General features: G+C 37.1%; 1 protein-coding gene across 3 annotated transcripts in view; it reads left to right on the top strand.

Moving 5' to 3' along the window:
- The window catches only part of DEUP1 (deuterosome assembly protein 1), a 148,796-nt gene that overhangs the window by 67,551 nt on the left and 64,629 nt on the right, over positions 1 to 16,616 (top strand). For all 3 annotated transcript variants that reach the window (XM_027849392.1, XM_027849393.1, XM_027849395.1), the window contains exons 6-7: positions 4,955 to 5,068; positions 6,449 to 6,700. In XM_027849392.1, coding sequence (XP_027705193.1) covers positions 4,955 to 5,068; positions 6,449 to 6,700 — 366 coding nt within the window. The remainder of the gene's footprint in view (positions 1 to 4,954; positions 5,069 to 6,448; positions 6,701 to 16,616) is intronic.

The raw sequence follows: 16,616 nt of genomic DNA on the forward strand, positions 1-16,616 counted from the left end.
TCACAACTCCACCAACAGTGCATTTATGTCTCAATTTTCCTACATCCCCTCTAACATTTGGAATTTCCCTTTTCTGTCATATTAGCTAGTCTGGTAGGTGTGGGGTGGTAGGTAGCTCAGAGTTGTTTTAAGTTGTATTTCTCTAATCAATAGTTATTTATAGCATTTTTCCTATACCTATGGATAGCTTTGATTACTTTATCTAAAAACTGCCTGTTCATATCCTTTGACCACTTATCAGTTGAGGAATGACTCTGATTTCTATAAATTTGATTCGGTTCTCTACATACATTCCCCAGTTCTGATTACTATTATATATTTCTCTCTATCCTATTTCCCTCTATTTATCCTACTCTCTCTTCTTTCATCCTGTCCTTTCTCAAAAATGTTTTGCTTCTGACTTTTACTTCCCCTAATTTGCCCTCCTTTCTATCAGCTCTGCTCCTTCTCTTTTCTCCTCCCCTCCTACTTTCCTGTACAATAAGATAAGATTTCTATACCCATTTGAGTATGTATGTTATTCTCTCCTTTAGCCAATTCCTATGAAAGGTTCACATGCTCCCCCCCCCACCTCCACTATATTTCCCTCCACGGTAAAAGCTCTTTTGCATTAGATAATAGAACTGTAACCAGGGTCCCAGCTCCCTTGGGGTGGCAAACTCTGGTAGACTAGTGCTGCTCCTCACCCAGGACTACAACCCAGATCCAAGTATGGGCAAAGTGACAGAGTCCTGCTCCCAGTGCCAGGAAAGGGACCTCTGAAACCTCCTTCTGACCAGTTGTTTGACCCCCTTACCATCTGAAGGCTGAGAAGTTTAGAAACTGCCACTGCCACCACTGATTCAACTGCCTCCATGGCACATCCTGTGCTGGGTTGCTCTCCACTCTCATTCTGGTGCAACAGACCTTTCCTGCTGACCTTTTAAATTGTCTTGTGCTAGAAAATTGTTTCACCTTGTCCTTTTGTGGGTTCTGCTGCTCCAGAATTTGTTTTTAGGCATTATTTAAAGGTGTTTTGAGAGGTGTTTGGGGGAGAACTCAGGTGAGTTTCCTGCCTCTTCTCTGTCATCTTGGCTCCATTGAAGGTTGCTTAAACCTCCATTTCTTAGATACCCCTTTGTTCCTCAGATCTTTAAAGTCTGATTTCTGTATCCATTACTCTATCACAGTGGTGTTCTAAGATCATAAATAACCCTTCTTTTTTATTTTCTTTTTCTTTTTTTTTTTTTGGTGAGGCAATGGGGTTAAGTGACTTGCCCAAGGTCACACAGCTAGTTAAGTGTCAAGTGTTTGAGGTCAGATTAGAACTCAGGTCCTCCTGACTCCAAGGCCAGAGCTCTATCCGCTGCACCACCTAGCTGCCCCTATAAATGGCCCTTCTAATAACTAGCTCAAATGTCTCTTGTTTCATTCCTCATCTTCCTTTACCTCTCTGAAGTATTTGTGAAAACATGGTAACTAAATACATTCACTGGACTCACAGAAGCAAGGGAAATAACCAGAATAACTAGTAATTATGCCACAATTCTGACACATGGTGATGGCATTTCACAACCAGTAAGGAAATGTGCTGTGTTGTCTGTTTATGACTCTTCCCCTCTGCTCACTCCCCTGGAAGTCTCACGCATAACAGCTATGCTTGGTACCTACTCCAGAGTCAGTTCATCTGAAGGGTGAACTAAAGATGATTTAGTAATTCAGTAAGCCTGAACTGCATACCTATGGAAATATTCTAGGACTGCTTCATCCCTAATACATTTTTCATTCATTATAGCTCCACTGGCACCATAGAAACTGTCTTCCTCCTTGCCCTGCCAGTCTGAAGGAATTGGTACAAGTTGCACATAAGCTCATGAAGCAAGCTGTCTTTGCAAAAGTGGTTTTACTGCAAAAGTAGCCTCACGATGTAACAGTAGCCAGCCTTCCATTATTATAGGAAATGACATCCCTCTTTCACTTAAATTTACTTTAGTATCTTTTCTCATCTTTAAATAGTGGTAGAAGACACTAACCTTCTCTAGACATTGTAACCTGACATTTAAAACTCAAACCCAATCCATTCCTCTTCCCCCTTTCTCTCCTCCCCTCCCCTTTCTTCTCCTCTGAGGATACAGAGAGTATAGAATTGACAGATGGAGCACCAGAGAAGTGGAAGGCTGAAACATTCAACCAATTACAGCTTTTGATATATGTTAATGCCCATGGAGTAATAGAGTTAACTATTACTCTATTAGTATTATTATCTATACTATGCTCTAATAATATTACTAGTAGAGGATAGCCAGTCAGTGCCCATTGATGGAGTAGGTGTAATATATTCCTTGTATATAAACTTAATGTGCCACAGAAGCAGTGTAGTACAGTGGAGAGTCCTGCATTCAAAGTCAGAAGACCTAGGTTCAAATCCCAATTCTGCCACTACCATCTGTGTGACTTTGGGAAAGTCACTTAATCAGTCTGAATCTGTAAAATGAGAATGTTAGTCCTCAAAGGTCCTTTCTAGCTCTAAACCTAGCGTTCCAAGAACCTAACTTTTCTGAGGTGTTCCTCATCTATCACATGATCTTGAAAATCTTTACACCTCGGAAGAAAACCTAGTGATCCAGTCAATAAACCCAGCATTGTGTGTGTAGAGACAGAAGGAAGACTGGCCTAATAAGGGTGAAGAAAAATAATTTGAGATGAGAAAGGTGTAGACCTCATTAATAATTTGAATATCAAATTTTGGAGTGAATTCATAGACACTTCACCATTTATATAGCATCTTGCTTTGTAAAGTCAATATTAGTTTTACTTTTGTGACTGGAAGTATTTATGGTGTAAGGGAAAGGAATGATAAATTGTATTTGAAATCATCGATTCAACAAGTGGAAGCTAATAAAAGATGTCTCACAGATGTCAAGAAATAATAAAACAAAAGCATGAAAAAGCATGAAAAAAAGAAGACAATGTGAAATATCCCATTAGTAAACAACTGATTGAGAAGATGTGGGAAACTTGGAACACTAATGCATTGTTGGTGGAGTTGTGAACTGATCCAACCAGTGTGTAGAGCAATTTGGAACTTTGCCCAAAGGGCTATAAAACTGTGCATACCCTTTGACCCAGCAATACCACTTCTAGGTCTATATCCCAAAGAGATCACAGAAATAGGAAAAGGACTCACATCTACAAAAAAAAGCGTAGCAGCTCTTTTTGTGGTGGCCGAAAATTGGAAATTGAGGGGATGCCCATCAATTGGGGAATGGCTGAACTAATTGTAGTATTTGAATGTAATGGAATACTATTGTTCCATAAGAAATGATGAGCAGGCGGATTTCAGAAAAACCTGGAAAGATGTATTACATAAACTGATGCTGAGTGAAGTGAGTAGAACCAGGAGAACATTGTACACAGTAACAGCCACACTGTGCGATGACTAACTTTGATAGGTTTAGCTCTTCTCAACAGTGCAAGGATCTAAGACAACTCCAAAAGACTCATGATGGAAAATGCTATCAACATTCAGAAAAAGAACTATGGTGTCTGAATGCAGATGGAAGCATACTATTTGCTCTCTCTTTTTGTTGTTATTTTGTTTCTTCTTTCTCGTGTTTTTTTCCATTGGTTCTAATTCTTCTTTACAACATGACTAATGTGAAAATATGTTTACTATGAATGTATATGTATAGCCTCTGTCAGGCTGCATGCCATCTTGGGGAGGGGGAAGGGGAGGGAAGAGGAGAAAATTTAGAACTCAAAATCTTATGGAAATGAATGTTGAAAACTAAAAATAAATAAATAAATTTTAAAAAAGAAATTGTCAATTTATGCAAATTTTAGAAGGTAGGAAAATAGTCACATTGGTATGTAAATAAAAGCATTGCTATTAATTCAGATTTTGTAATTTGTGCATATTCACCATATTACTAATATCATGTAAGTACAAAAAATGAATTAAAGTGGTAATCTTACTATTTGAACAACTACTAATACTTGATGAATTTTTCTCAATAAAATTTTGTTTCTGCTACATATTTTCCATAAAAAAAATTTATTGAATTATTGGTAACTGGAATATTAACCAGAGAGATTTTTTTTGATGATTTAAAAAAGTTACATGTTTAAAACATTTTTATGTATGGATTTAATTGAATAGGATTTCACTGGATTTCAGATCCAGTGGGTTTTGGCTTTTTTCTGCAAACACAAAAAGAGAGATCTGATAATGATTCTAGGTAGAGAAGTATCATCTATGCTTTCTTTTACTCATAGGTGATAAAGCAAATAAGTAGCATACAATTAAAAGTTATTAAGCACTTATTTTGCTCAATACTATGAGGACACACAAAAATAAATGAGATATGGTTACTATCCTTAATTAACTTTTATCTAATTGGTAAGATAAGATATATAGATATATTGACGTAAGGGAAAGGTGAATCATGTCTTCTCTTCCTTAGATACACAAATAACGACAGTTTGAAATAGAAGTAACTAGTGCAAAAGAGTAGAACAAAGTTCTACAGTGTTAATAAGAGAACAAGCACTTTGGGCTAGGGTGATCAGAGGAGGTTTCATGAAGAAAGTTGTATCTGATGCTGGACTTTGAAAGATAAATTTTATCAGTTGGCAAAGGATTGGTGTGTGTGCAGGTGGTGGGGAGATTCTGGGATTATGAATCGGAATAAACAAAGACATGGAGGTAGGGAAGCATAGGATATGTTTGGGAAATGGAGCATTGGGTTTATGAAAGGAAATAATATAATTTAAATAGTATTAATAATAATTAAATGGCATATGCTTTTTCAGTAGACAGTGAGGAATGAGTGAAAATTTTTGATGAGAAAGAGAAAAGGCATTGAAGTTTTACTTTTCAGAAAGTAGAATTGTAATGACAGAATGAATCATTGTGCATTTTGCCTCAAATTTATCATTTCACCATACTTCTGTTTATTCCTTATTTTTTTCAAAGGAATTTAGAGCAAAATCAAGAGAATGGGACAAGCAAGAAATACTATATCAGAACCATCTGGTTTCTTTAGATGCCCAACAAAAATTGTTATCTGAGAAGTGTAATCAATTTCAGGTACAATATTTAAGCAGCTCTTCTGAATTAAAAAAATTAAAGATTAAAACATTGCTATCATTTACTACCTAGGATGTAATCAATTCATTGAGTTGGATACCACTTCTCTATGCTACTCTCTAAATCTAATTTACAAAGAAGGTACTGACCTGCATTGAAAGAGGGAGTTTCCTTATTTGGGAGTTTCCTATACTAATAAAATCACATTCTAGTGTCTATTCTCTATGTAACTCATGTGTCAGAAATTCCTAGGACATAAAAGGGCCCAGTACTCTTTGAGATATTTTCCCATTTCTTTTGACTCAAAAGTCAAGAAAATGTAATGAGAAAATAATATGGCAATGGAAATGCAAAATAACATTTTGAAAGAAATATTTTGAAAAATGAAATTGGAATGTGGTGATGTATTAGATATTGAAGAGGAGAGAGGAAGAGAAGTCAATGGATGACTCCAAGTTTTAAGCTCAGGTAACCGAAGGAAGTTATCCAGTTGGCACCATTAAGAGAAAGAAAGCATTTTTGAAGAATTGATTTGGGTATGTATTCTGTCTTGGGATAGGGTGTTAGAGAATGAGAAACTTTATCTTTGATAGTGCAAATTAAGATATCCAGGTGGAAAAGTTCAGAAAGCAGGTGGGATTGGAGATGTCAGGGCTGTGGATATAAAATTTAGAATCATTCTCATAAAGGTGATATTTGAATCAATCATGATATATGAGATCTCTGAGTAAATAAGTCTTCTAAAGGCAGAGTGCCAAGGACCAGACTTTAAAGAATAGCTCCATTAAGTGGGTGGGAGGAGCAATGGGAGACAGAAGACTTTTTAGATCCTGAATGACAGAAAACCATGAGGTCCAAGAGAGAATTTAGAAAAGGAGTGATAAACTGCTTCCTATGTTGCAGGAAGGTTAAGGAGATGGTGAACTTTACTAAGTTTAAAGGTTCTATTAGGAAGTCACTGGTGACCTGTTAGAGTGCAGAAGAAACAGTGAGTGGTGAGAAAATAAGCCCTGTGGAGTAGGCCAGTTATTAAGAAGTTTATTAGTGAAAACAAGAACAAAAATTGGATTATGGGTAGAGTAGGTAGTAGAGCCAAATGAAGATTTGTTTGTTGTTGTTTTTTTTTAAGATGGAGAAACATAATTATTTAAAGGACAGAAGGAAACAATGGAAAGGGAAAGGTTGAAGAGTGAGGGGATAATTAAGGGAACAAAGTATCAGAAGAAAGGAGAGGAAGGAGAGACAATGGAGAGATGAAGACATTACCTTTCAAAAAATAATACGTCAGATTATTTTTTCTAATTTTTTTTGGTATTTCTTATTCTTTTGTTAGTCTAAAGATGTTTTTCTTTGATTTCTATACTTTTTCTTGTCTTTCAGAAACAGGCCCAAAGTTACCAATCTCAACTAAATGGGAAAAAGCAGTGTCTAGAAGATGCCAGTCTTAACAACCCTGAACTTGCTCTGTTGACCTGTGAACCAGATATTAGTAGTGATACTGTTGAAAGAGATGAATTCATTATTGAAAAACTGAAGTCAGCTGTGAGTGAAATAGCAATAAGTAGGAATAAATTACAAGATGAAAATCAGAAGCTTCTACAAGAACTGAAAATGTACCAAAGACAGTGCCAGGTGAAGAAATGAATGTTTTTGTTTTAACTCGTATTAACTAAAAACTAAATAAATGGTGACCTCAACAAAACCAGAAACAGGTTGGGAGGCTACTTTTAGAGAGTATGTGTGTATATGTGTGATGTCTATACACACCTGAGAGGTCATCTAGTCCAACCCATACCTGACCAAGAATCTGCTCCACGTCAATATGTAGGCATGTAGTCATGGAACCTATGCTTGAATACAGAAAGAGGAGCCCATTACCTCTCAAGGGAGACTAATCCACTTTGGGGCAGCTCAGATTATTAATAAATCTTTCCTCACTTCAGGCAGAAAGAGCATGAAAAAGAAGGCACAGAGACAGGAAAGTACATGACATTTTCAGAGAAGAATGAGTAACCCAGTTTGGCAAGGACAGCACTTTAGCCACTGCACCACATTGCCCCTCAATTTTACATTAAAATTGGATATATCTCTATCCTGAAAGGGGGGAAACAGTGTCTAGACTCTGTTTGCACATGCAATATGCAGTACTCTTGGTCTACTTAGAAAATAATACTCAGAATAATATTTTTGCTTCTTTAGTCATTACCCTTCTAAAGTTTACATACTTTTGCTCCATTCTAATTTTTAAGGAAGTCTTTTCTGCAGTGACCTTTTGGACTTCCTTTTCCATTTGACTAATTTTGCTTTTTAGAGCATTCTTCTCCTCATTGGCTTTTTGGACCTCTTTTGCCATTTGGGTTAAGCTATTTTTTAAGGTGTTATTTTCTGCAGTATTTTTGGAGTCTCCTTTAGCAAGCTGTTGACTTGTTTTTCATGATTTTCTTACACCACTATCATTTCTCTTTCCAGTTTTTCCTCTACTTCTCTTATTTGCTTCTCAAAATCCTTTTTGAGCTCTTCCAAGGCCTGAGACTGATTCATATTTTTCTTTTTCTTTTTTTTTTGCATTTTTTTTCCTTTTAGGCAATTGGGGTTAAGTGACTTGCCCAGGGTCACACAGCTAGTAAGTGTCAAGTGTTTTGTCTGAGGCCGAATTTGAACTCAGGTCCTCCTGACTTCAGGGCCAGTGCTCTATCTACTGTGCCACCTAGATGCCTCTCATTCATATTTTTCTTGGAGGCTTTGGATGTAGTAGGAGCTTTGACTTTGTTGTCTTCTTCTGGTTGTGTGTTTTGATCTTCTTTGTCACCAAAGTAAGATGCTATAGTCTGACTTTTTTTGTGCTGTTTGCTCATGATCCCAGCTAATTATTTGCCTTTTAAACTCTTTGTTAAGGTAGGAGTCTGCTTCCATTGTGGAGAATGTACTATCCCAAGCTTTGGGGGTTTTGTGCAGCTGTTTTCAGAGATACTTCTAGGGACCTGTAAATTTTCAGTTTTTCCAAGGTGATATGATCAAAGGCAAGGTGTTTATTCCTTTCCTGGCCTGTGCTCTGGTCTATGAGTGATCATAAGCACTCTTTTCTGCCTTGGCACTGTGAGGACAATTCCCTCTCCACTGCCACCACAAGCTCCACCACACCAATGCTCCTCCACAGCCCAGAACCACCACCCAGAACTGTGACCCAGATCCACTCATGAGCAAAGAAAGAGAATCCTGCCTCAGCACCAGCAAAGAGATCCCTGCAATCCCCTCTGATCAGCCACTTGATTCCCCTTCCATCTGTGGCCACCTGCTGCCTGGGGCTGCACCAGGACTGGGGCCAGACCCTCCTTTCTCACGGTGATTACAACCCTTTCCAGCTGACCTTCTAAGTTTGTCTTTGGCATTTGTGGGTTGAGAAGTCTGGAAACCGCCCCAGCTGCAGCTCCCCTTGATTCAGTCCCCTGAGGCTCCAGGTTTGCTGAGGCCTCATCCTTCTTGGTGTGGCCCATGATGAACTGCCCTCCTCTCCTAGCCTGTGTAGCAGACCTTCCCAATCAACCATCCAGGCTGTCTTGGACTGGAAATTTGTTTCACTCTGTCTTTTTATGGGTTCTGCAGCTCTAGAGTTTGTTTAGAGCCATTTTTTACAGGCATTTGGAGCGGTTTGGGGGAGAGTTCAAGCAAGTCACTGCTTTTACTACGCCATCTTGGCTCCACCCCCTAAAGTTTACATACTTTTTGGTCATCCTCAGTGTAGATCCATAATGAATGACATTCAAATACTTATAACTGGGCTTTTATGTAGAATTTTAAGATTTTTTTTTTTTTTGCTTTTTGGTGTAGCATTCTTTCTTTTTTTCTTTTTTTCTTCTTAAGTAACTTGCTCAGGATCACACAGCTAGTAAATATCAAATGTCTGAGACTGCCCCGAATTTTAAGATTATTGATCCCCATGTTATCTACCAGGCAAATTAAATTAATTTATTCTTTATTTTTTAACATTCTATTCTTTTTAAATTTTGAGTTTCAAATTCTCTCCTTTGCTTCCACCCCCCCCCCCACTGACAAGGCAGGCAATTTGATATCAATTATGTATGTGAAATCATGGAAAACATTTCCATATTAGCCATGTTTTTTTAAAGCAAAAAAAAAATTAAGGAGATGAGAACATTATACTTCAGTTTGCACTCAGAGTTCACAGTTCTCTCTTTGGAGGTAGAAAAAATTTTTTCATCAAGAGTCCTTTGGAACTGTCCTGGATCATTGCATTAATCAGAGTAGCCAAGTCTTTTACAACTGATCATCATTATAAATTTATTGTTACTGTGCACAGTGACCTCCCAGTTCTTCTCACTTCACTTCGCATCAATTCATATTGTTCTTGTCACGTTTTTCTGAAACCATGCCCCTCATCATTTCTTACAGCACACTAGTACTCCATCACAATCATATGCCAATTTGTTCAGCAATTCTCTAATTGATGAGCATCCTTTTGATTTCCAATTCTTAGCCACCACAAAAAGAGCTGCTATAAATATTTTTGTGCATGTAGGTGCTTTTCCTTTTTCTTTGATCTCTTTGGGGTGCAGACCTAGTAGTGGTATTGTTGTATCAAAGCCCTTTATGCCTAGTTCTAAACTGTTTTCCAGAATGGTTGGACACCATTAGTTCACTAGTGAACCTATTTTTCCCTCATCCCCTCCAGCATTTATCATTGCTGATAGGTATGAGGTGGTACCTCAGAGTTGTTTTAATTTGCATTTCTCTCATCAACAGTGATTTTAAAGCATTTTTTCATATGATTATAAATAGCTTTGATTTCTTCTTCTGGAAACTGTCTATATCCTTTGATCATTTATCAATTAGTCATTTATTTTTATAAATTTAACTCAGTTCTATACTTAGTATATATTTGGAAATGAGGCCTTTATCAGAGAACCTTTAAAAATTTTTTATATTACTTCATTGTCTATGGTACCTTTTAGCAAAATGTAGTTTCCCAGATTATTCCTTTTAATTATGTCTATTTATTTTCACTTTTGCTTTGTCTGAGATCATGATTGCTACTCCTGCCTTGCTTACTTCAGCTGAAGCCTATTAGATTCTGCTCCAGCCCTTTATCTTAACTCCGTGTATGTTTCTGTTTCAGGTTTGTCTCTTATAAACAACATATTGTTAGATTCTGGTTTCTAATTCCAGTCTGCTATCTGCTTCCATTTTATGAGTTAACTCATTCCCATTTACAGTTATGATTACTAATTGTGCTTCTCTCCATCTGATTTTCATATGTTTCTTCTTCTCTGTCTTTTTATCCTCTTCCGTCTCAAAAATATATTTTGCTTCTAATAATTGCCTCCCTTAATCTGCCCTCTGTTTTATCATCTCCACCCCCTTTCTCTTATTCCTTTCCCTTTCTCCTGTAGGGTAAGTTATATTTCTATGTACAACTGAGTCTGTATATATTCTTCCCTTTTAAACCAATTTCAATGAGACTGAGGTTCAAGTATCGCCCACCAGTCCCAGCCCCATTGTCCATATCCACTGTAAAAGCTCTTTCTCTTCTTTTATGTGAGGAAATTTTCCCCATTCTACCTCTTCCTTCCTCCTTTTCCCAGTACATCCCTCTTTCTCACTTCTTTTTTTTTCCCTTGGAGAGCATTCCAACATAATTAACTCATACCCATGCCTTCTATCTATGTAAATTCCTTTTAACTGCTCTAATAATGATAAAATTCTTAGCAGTTACAGGTGTCATCTTCCCTTATAGAAATGTAAATAGTTTAACTTAATTGAGACCTTTCTTGTTACTTTCTTGTTTACCTTTTTATGCTTCTCTTAAGTCTTATGTTTGAATGTCATATTTTCTATTTGGCTGTGGTATTTTTATCAGGAATCCTTGCAAGTCCTCTATTTTATTAAATGTCCATTTTCTCCCAAAGGATCATACTCAATTTTGCTGGTTAGGTTATTCTTGGTTCTAATTCTATTCCTTTGCTTTCTGGAATATCATATTCTAAGCCCTCCATTCTTTAATATGGAAACTGTGGCTCCATGATATTTGAATTATTTCTTTCTTGCTGCTTGAAGTGTTTTCTCTTTGACCTGGAAGCTCTGGAATTTGGCTATAATATCCCTGGGAGTTTTCATTTGGGGATCTCTTTTTGGAGGTAGTTACTGGATTCTTTCAATTTCTATTTTGCCCTCTGGATCTACAATACTGTGGTAGTTTTCCTTGATAATTTCTTGAAATATAATGTCTAGGCTCTTTCTTTGATCATGGCTTTCAGGTAGTCCAATAATTCTTAAATTATTTCTCTTTTACCTATTTTCAGGGTAGTTGTTTATCCAATGAGATATCTCACATTTTGTTCTTTTTTTTCATTCTTTTCATTTTGTTTTATTGTTTCTTGATACCTCATGGAGTCATTAGTTTCCACTTCACCAATTCTAAGTTTTAAGGAATTATTTTCTTCACTGAATTTTTGTGCCTCCTTTTCCATTTGGCCAATTCTACTTTTTTAAAAAGTTCTCTTCAGTTGGATTTTTGTGCCTCTTTTTACCATTTAACCAATTCTGTTTCTTAAAAAGGTGTTATTTTCTTCATTATTTTTGTGCCTCTTTTTATCATGCTATTGTCTTTTCATAATTTTCTTGCATCACTTATTTATTTTTTTCAATTTTTCTTCTACCACACTTATTTCTTTCTATAACTCTTCTAGGAGTTCTCGTTTGGTTTGGGTCCTATTAGGATTTTTCTTTGAGGCTTTGCTTGTATCTGCTTTCACATTGTTGTCTTCTTCTGAGTTTGTATCTTGGTCTTCCCTACCACTGTAGTAGCTTTTTATGGCCAAATTCTTTTTTGTTGTTTGCTTATTTTTCAGTCTTTTTCTAGATTTTGAACTTTAACATAAGATTGGGTTCTGCTCACCTGAGGTGTGGAGAGGTTCTGCTCACCTGAGGGGTGGAGAGGCACTGTCCCTAGCTTTCTGTGTGTGTGTGTGTGTGTGTGTGTGTGTGTGTGTGTGTGTGTTGCTGCTGCTGCTGCTGCTGTTGTTTTCAAGGCTAGTTCTTGGGGTCTGCAAGTTTTTGGTGCTTCCAAAGTGGTGTGATCCTGGGAGAAGTTTGGTCACTGCTCTTCTGGTTTATGCTCTGGTCTTTACTCAGGAAGGGTCCCTGACCTCCTGCAGCATCCAGAGCTAACACTCCTCTTTGCTTTGGAATTGTGACCAGGGTCCCTGTTACGTTTTGACTGACCACCAGTGCTCCTCTCTGCCCTGGAACTGTGACCCAGAACTGTGTGTGGGCAATAGAGTTGTCAGTCAGTGGCAGCTATACCCAGTACCAGCAAAAGGGTCCCCTGTAATCTCTTTCTGACTGGTTTTCCAACCCCCTTACTATCTCTAGGCTGAGTGTTCCTGAAGCTACTTCTGCTACTGCAGCCACGATTGCTTGTGTAGTACATGTGGGCACCCAACAGGCCTCCACCCAAGTGTCACAGACTTCTTCTGTGACCTCTCAAGTTTTCTTAAGCTGGAAAAAGAATCTTTTGTTGGCTTTGCCACTCTAAAATTTGATTTAAGATGTTATTTAAAGTTGTTTATGTTGTGAGAATTCAGCTCAGTGGCTGCTATCTTGGCCCCACCCACTAGGCACACTTTTGACTAATCAGACGAATTATAAACTTTTTTATTTATAAAGAATTTTTATGACATAAGAATACCTGAAAGTAAATGTACTAAGTTAGGTATGTAAGAACATGTTTAATTCCTCTTTTTTCCAAAACAGTCATATAAGAGGTAGTACTACATGCTTTGCAATGAATTCCTAAAAAGGATAAATGTTTTAATTTGAAATATTTTCACTTTACATAAAATTACTCTATATTTAAAAAAATGCAAATAGCATCTTAATCTTCACCTGAATTAGCTCCGACTTGAAATCTGCCTTCTTGGCCTTGGATGTCTCTAAGGTTGACAATTTATTCAGCTCCATTGAAATAAGAAGTTCACCATTAAATATTTGATTACTATATGATCTTCCCTCTTCAGCATTCATTTCAAAATGTCTCTTTCCTATCATCAGTTATAGTTACATCTTTTACCCCATTTCAACTGGTTTGAGGCACTAAAGTGTGAAGGATATTAGAATTCCTGAGGCATCAGGAGGCTGTATAGACTTCCTAAAAATACCTAGGTCAGTATATACAAGAATCATAGATTTGTTGGGGAGGGAAGTGGTAAAAGAAGAGAATGGAGAAGATGCATTGATGAAGAGTTTCTCTTACTTAGTGGAACTCAATCCATCTTCAGCCTGTTTGCTTTAGGAGACCTTCCTTTCAAATCTCAAGTGGCCCTCAAAGCCAGACTTCCTCCCACACCAGAGAATTTTTAGCTAATTCCAGTCCCTTGATAGTATGTAAATGAAGGTGCTAATACTTAAGTTTACAAAGTTCTCCATAGAAGAAAGAGTAATGTGAATACAGAAAGTGTGTTCCATATACACTCTGGTATAGGAGGAAGCCAAGATTTGATCAATTTCTTAAGGGAGAAGCTTTGTTGGAAAAAAAATGTGGTTGGTATCTCTGACTCAGAGCATATCCTTCTAGGTTTTATCCTTACTAGCATTTTTTTTAGGATAGTCATAATTTTTCTTAAACTTTCTTAATTAAACCTTTAATGGCAAAAATTTAGTTTCAGAAAATGGGTGAAAGAATTCTTAGGTTCATATCATAAGATGAGGCACCAACCCAAACAGGAAATCGGGGTATTTGCCTTTAAAATGAAGTTCAAAGAAAGCCCTCAAAACTTGGACTTTTCAAGACATGAGTAAGAATGAAAACATTTTTTAAAAACATTCTGGCAATGTTTGCCCATATTCCTAAAGAGGACTGACATTTTTCAAAAAATGTCATCATCAGTAAATCAGTTCTCTTGAGGAATATGGTCTTTCTATTTGAGGAAAAAGTTTGTCTTTTCTTGACTTTTTGTCCTTGCCAACCAACTACCTCACCAATTCAACATGATTCCCCTTGGTATTACTGCTAGGAGTCCTGTTTTTCCTCTGCCTCCTTTCTCTCACATCTGCTCTTAAATTCTTCTTAGGCAATTGTCTGGCCCTTCTTTTATGGATCAGCCTATAGTTCCTTTAGTAAGCAGGTCATCTAGTTTGGTTTTCCTTATTCCTAGTTTTTTTTTTTCCTTATTCTTTTCTTCTGTCTTTCCTTAGGTACTCAAAATGCCCTCAAGGAGAGTGGGCATCATCTGCTCACCAGGACTAGAGATTGTGCATGTGAATGCACATTAACAGAATAAAATTTGTTGCCCTACTGTTCTTTTGTCTTTTCTTAAAAACTCTAAAATACTTAAGACTTGACATTTGTGTTTTACTTGGGGAAAAATCCAATTCCCCCCTACACACCCACAAGTTGAAGATAGTCCCCTCAATTTGCATCATTTTTATGGCGGGGATACATTTTGTTACTGAATCCCCTCCCTCTACCCCTTTGCCAACCTTGCAAAGACAAGTCCTAAGTTTTGTGTTTTTACTGTATTGTTTTTAATTATCAGTCTTCAATTTCTCCTCTGGATCTTCCATGCAACTCTGTTTGCAGGCACTGGCTGATTGTTAAATAGTAATGGATCAGTAGCCATAGCTGGTTCTTCTCTATATAGCAGTAGAACCAGGGTAGAAGGAAAGACAACTGAACCTTCCTTTTCTTCATCTTCTAGAGTCCATAGCTACGAAGAGTATCAGTCTTGACGACATAATTTTCTAACCTTATTTATCATCCTCATAGTCATTAGATTTTATGAGAGTTTCAGTTACTCCAGGTATAGGACTATGCCTAGTTTCAATGATTCTATCATTCTTTGACAATCAGTTTGCAAAGCAGGAAGTTCATGTTCCAGTTTCAGAACAGTATACTTGTTTCAAATCAGGTTAAACTTCCATTCTATCACAAATTCTTTTTCCAGAGTTTGGTTCATTTCAAAACTGTTACCCCTTCCTCAAAAGATACTTACTGGTGATAGATATTGTGACCTGATTCTGAACCTTAAATTGGATTCATAATTTTAATTGGTATTTATACTTTTTTCATGATTTCTGAGTTGACATTTTTTGTAACAAGGTCATCCCCGGAATAAATTTCCTTAAAAAAACTAGTCTTAAAATTTCTACTTAAGCTTTGAGTAAACTTTGTAACTGAGAACTTAACAAAATCTTGTACCATCCATAGAAATTGTGTTGAGTTGTATAACATATTCAGAAATGCCTGATTATATTTTTAACCATTATGAATATTTAGAAAAGAATATAATATATCTGAACAAATTTAATACATAGAATGTCAACATTGAAAAGGACCTTGGAAATCAGTCATCTATCTTATTCAACCCTTAAGTGAATAAAAATATTCTCTCTAACATCCTGACAGGTGGTCATATAACCTCTGCTTGAAGGTGTCCAGTGATAGAAAACTCACTATGTCCATGCCTTCTTGAAGCCAATGTAGGCTAATGAAGGTGGAAGTGGTAACAGAGGGGGTGCGCCAGCCGAGAAGCCCAAGCCCCATAGATTCTATGGTGGCTTTTTAGGAAGCAGCAGCAACAGGGGAAAACTTTTCAGTTGATAGAGGTCAGCCTTGGCAAGCAAATAATAGGGCTTAAAACTCATAAAACAAAATACTCAAAACATTTCACCCTTTCCATCTTTGATATGTTATGACAAATTGAACCTATGTTCTTTGTTTAATCTATTACTTTTTCAGCCTAAAACTTAGACCTTGCTTCAAACCAATCCTACTTTCATTTAGCATTTCTAGTTCTGAAAGTACCTCAAGCCTTTGGCTTTTTCCACATCATTGACTTGTCTACCCATTTCCTTGTCTTGATTAGATATATATTCCTAACCTCCATCTACACTCAGAGTCCCTCCTCATCTTTTGTCATGTCCTATCTCTACCTTACAGTCCTCCCAGTATGGGAGATTCAGTCAGCAATATGGACCAGCTCTCTCCTGAACTCAGCCCCAGTAAGAGCCAGTATAATTTTGTCACACTACCCACCCCCCACCTAACTTTCCCATCTGAAAACAATAATGAGTACAGTATGAGAGTAGGTCAGAACTACAAGTACAAAATATAACCCAGCAGCTTGAGCTAGACAACCCTGTGGTAGGCAGGATAATCACATTGCATGAAGATGATATCTGACTGCCAGCCTAGAGAGGTGAGAGATCCCTAGGAAATAGAACTGAGCTACTCAGGTCTACCTCCAAGAAGGTCTTTGGTTGGACACTGGATTTTCCTGGGCTCACTGATTAACTGAAACTCTTCTTTTACTGGAGTTGTGCCTAGATAGTCTTTTTGATATCCCACCTAACACAGCAGGCCACCAATTAGGTCACTTCCTACCTGATAAATGACAAGACCCTTTTAAACTTCCAGAGCTTTCTTCAAAAGCTATGGATTTCTCTCCATGTCTTGCTTTGTGCATGAACAGTCAACAACTGACTCAATGATTCAATAGTATGTTATGACTTTTACAAAGCTATGTTTCTGTGA

The sequence above is a fragment of the Vombatus ursinus genome, unplaced genomic scaffold (genome assembly GCF_900497805.2).
Source record: "Vombatus ursinus unplaced genomic scaffold, bare-nosed wombat genome assembly UNPS02007344.1, whole genome shotgun sequence".
Lineage (NCBI taxonomy): Eukaryota > Metazoa > Chordata > Mammalia > Diprotodontia > Vombatidae > Vombatus > Vombatus ursinus.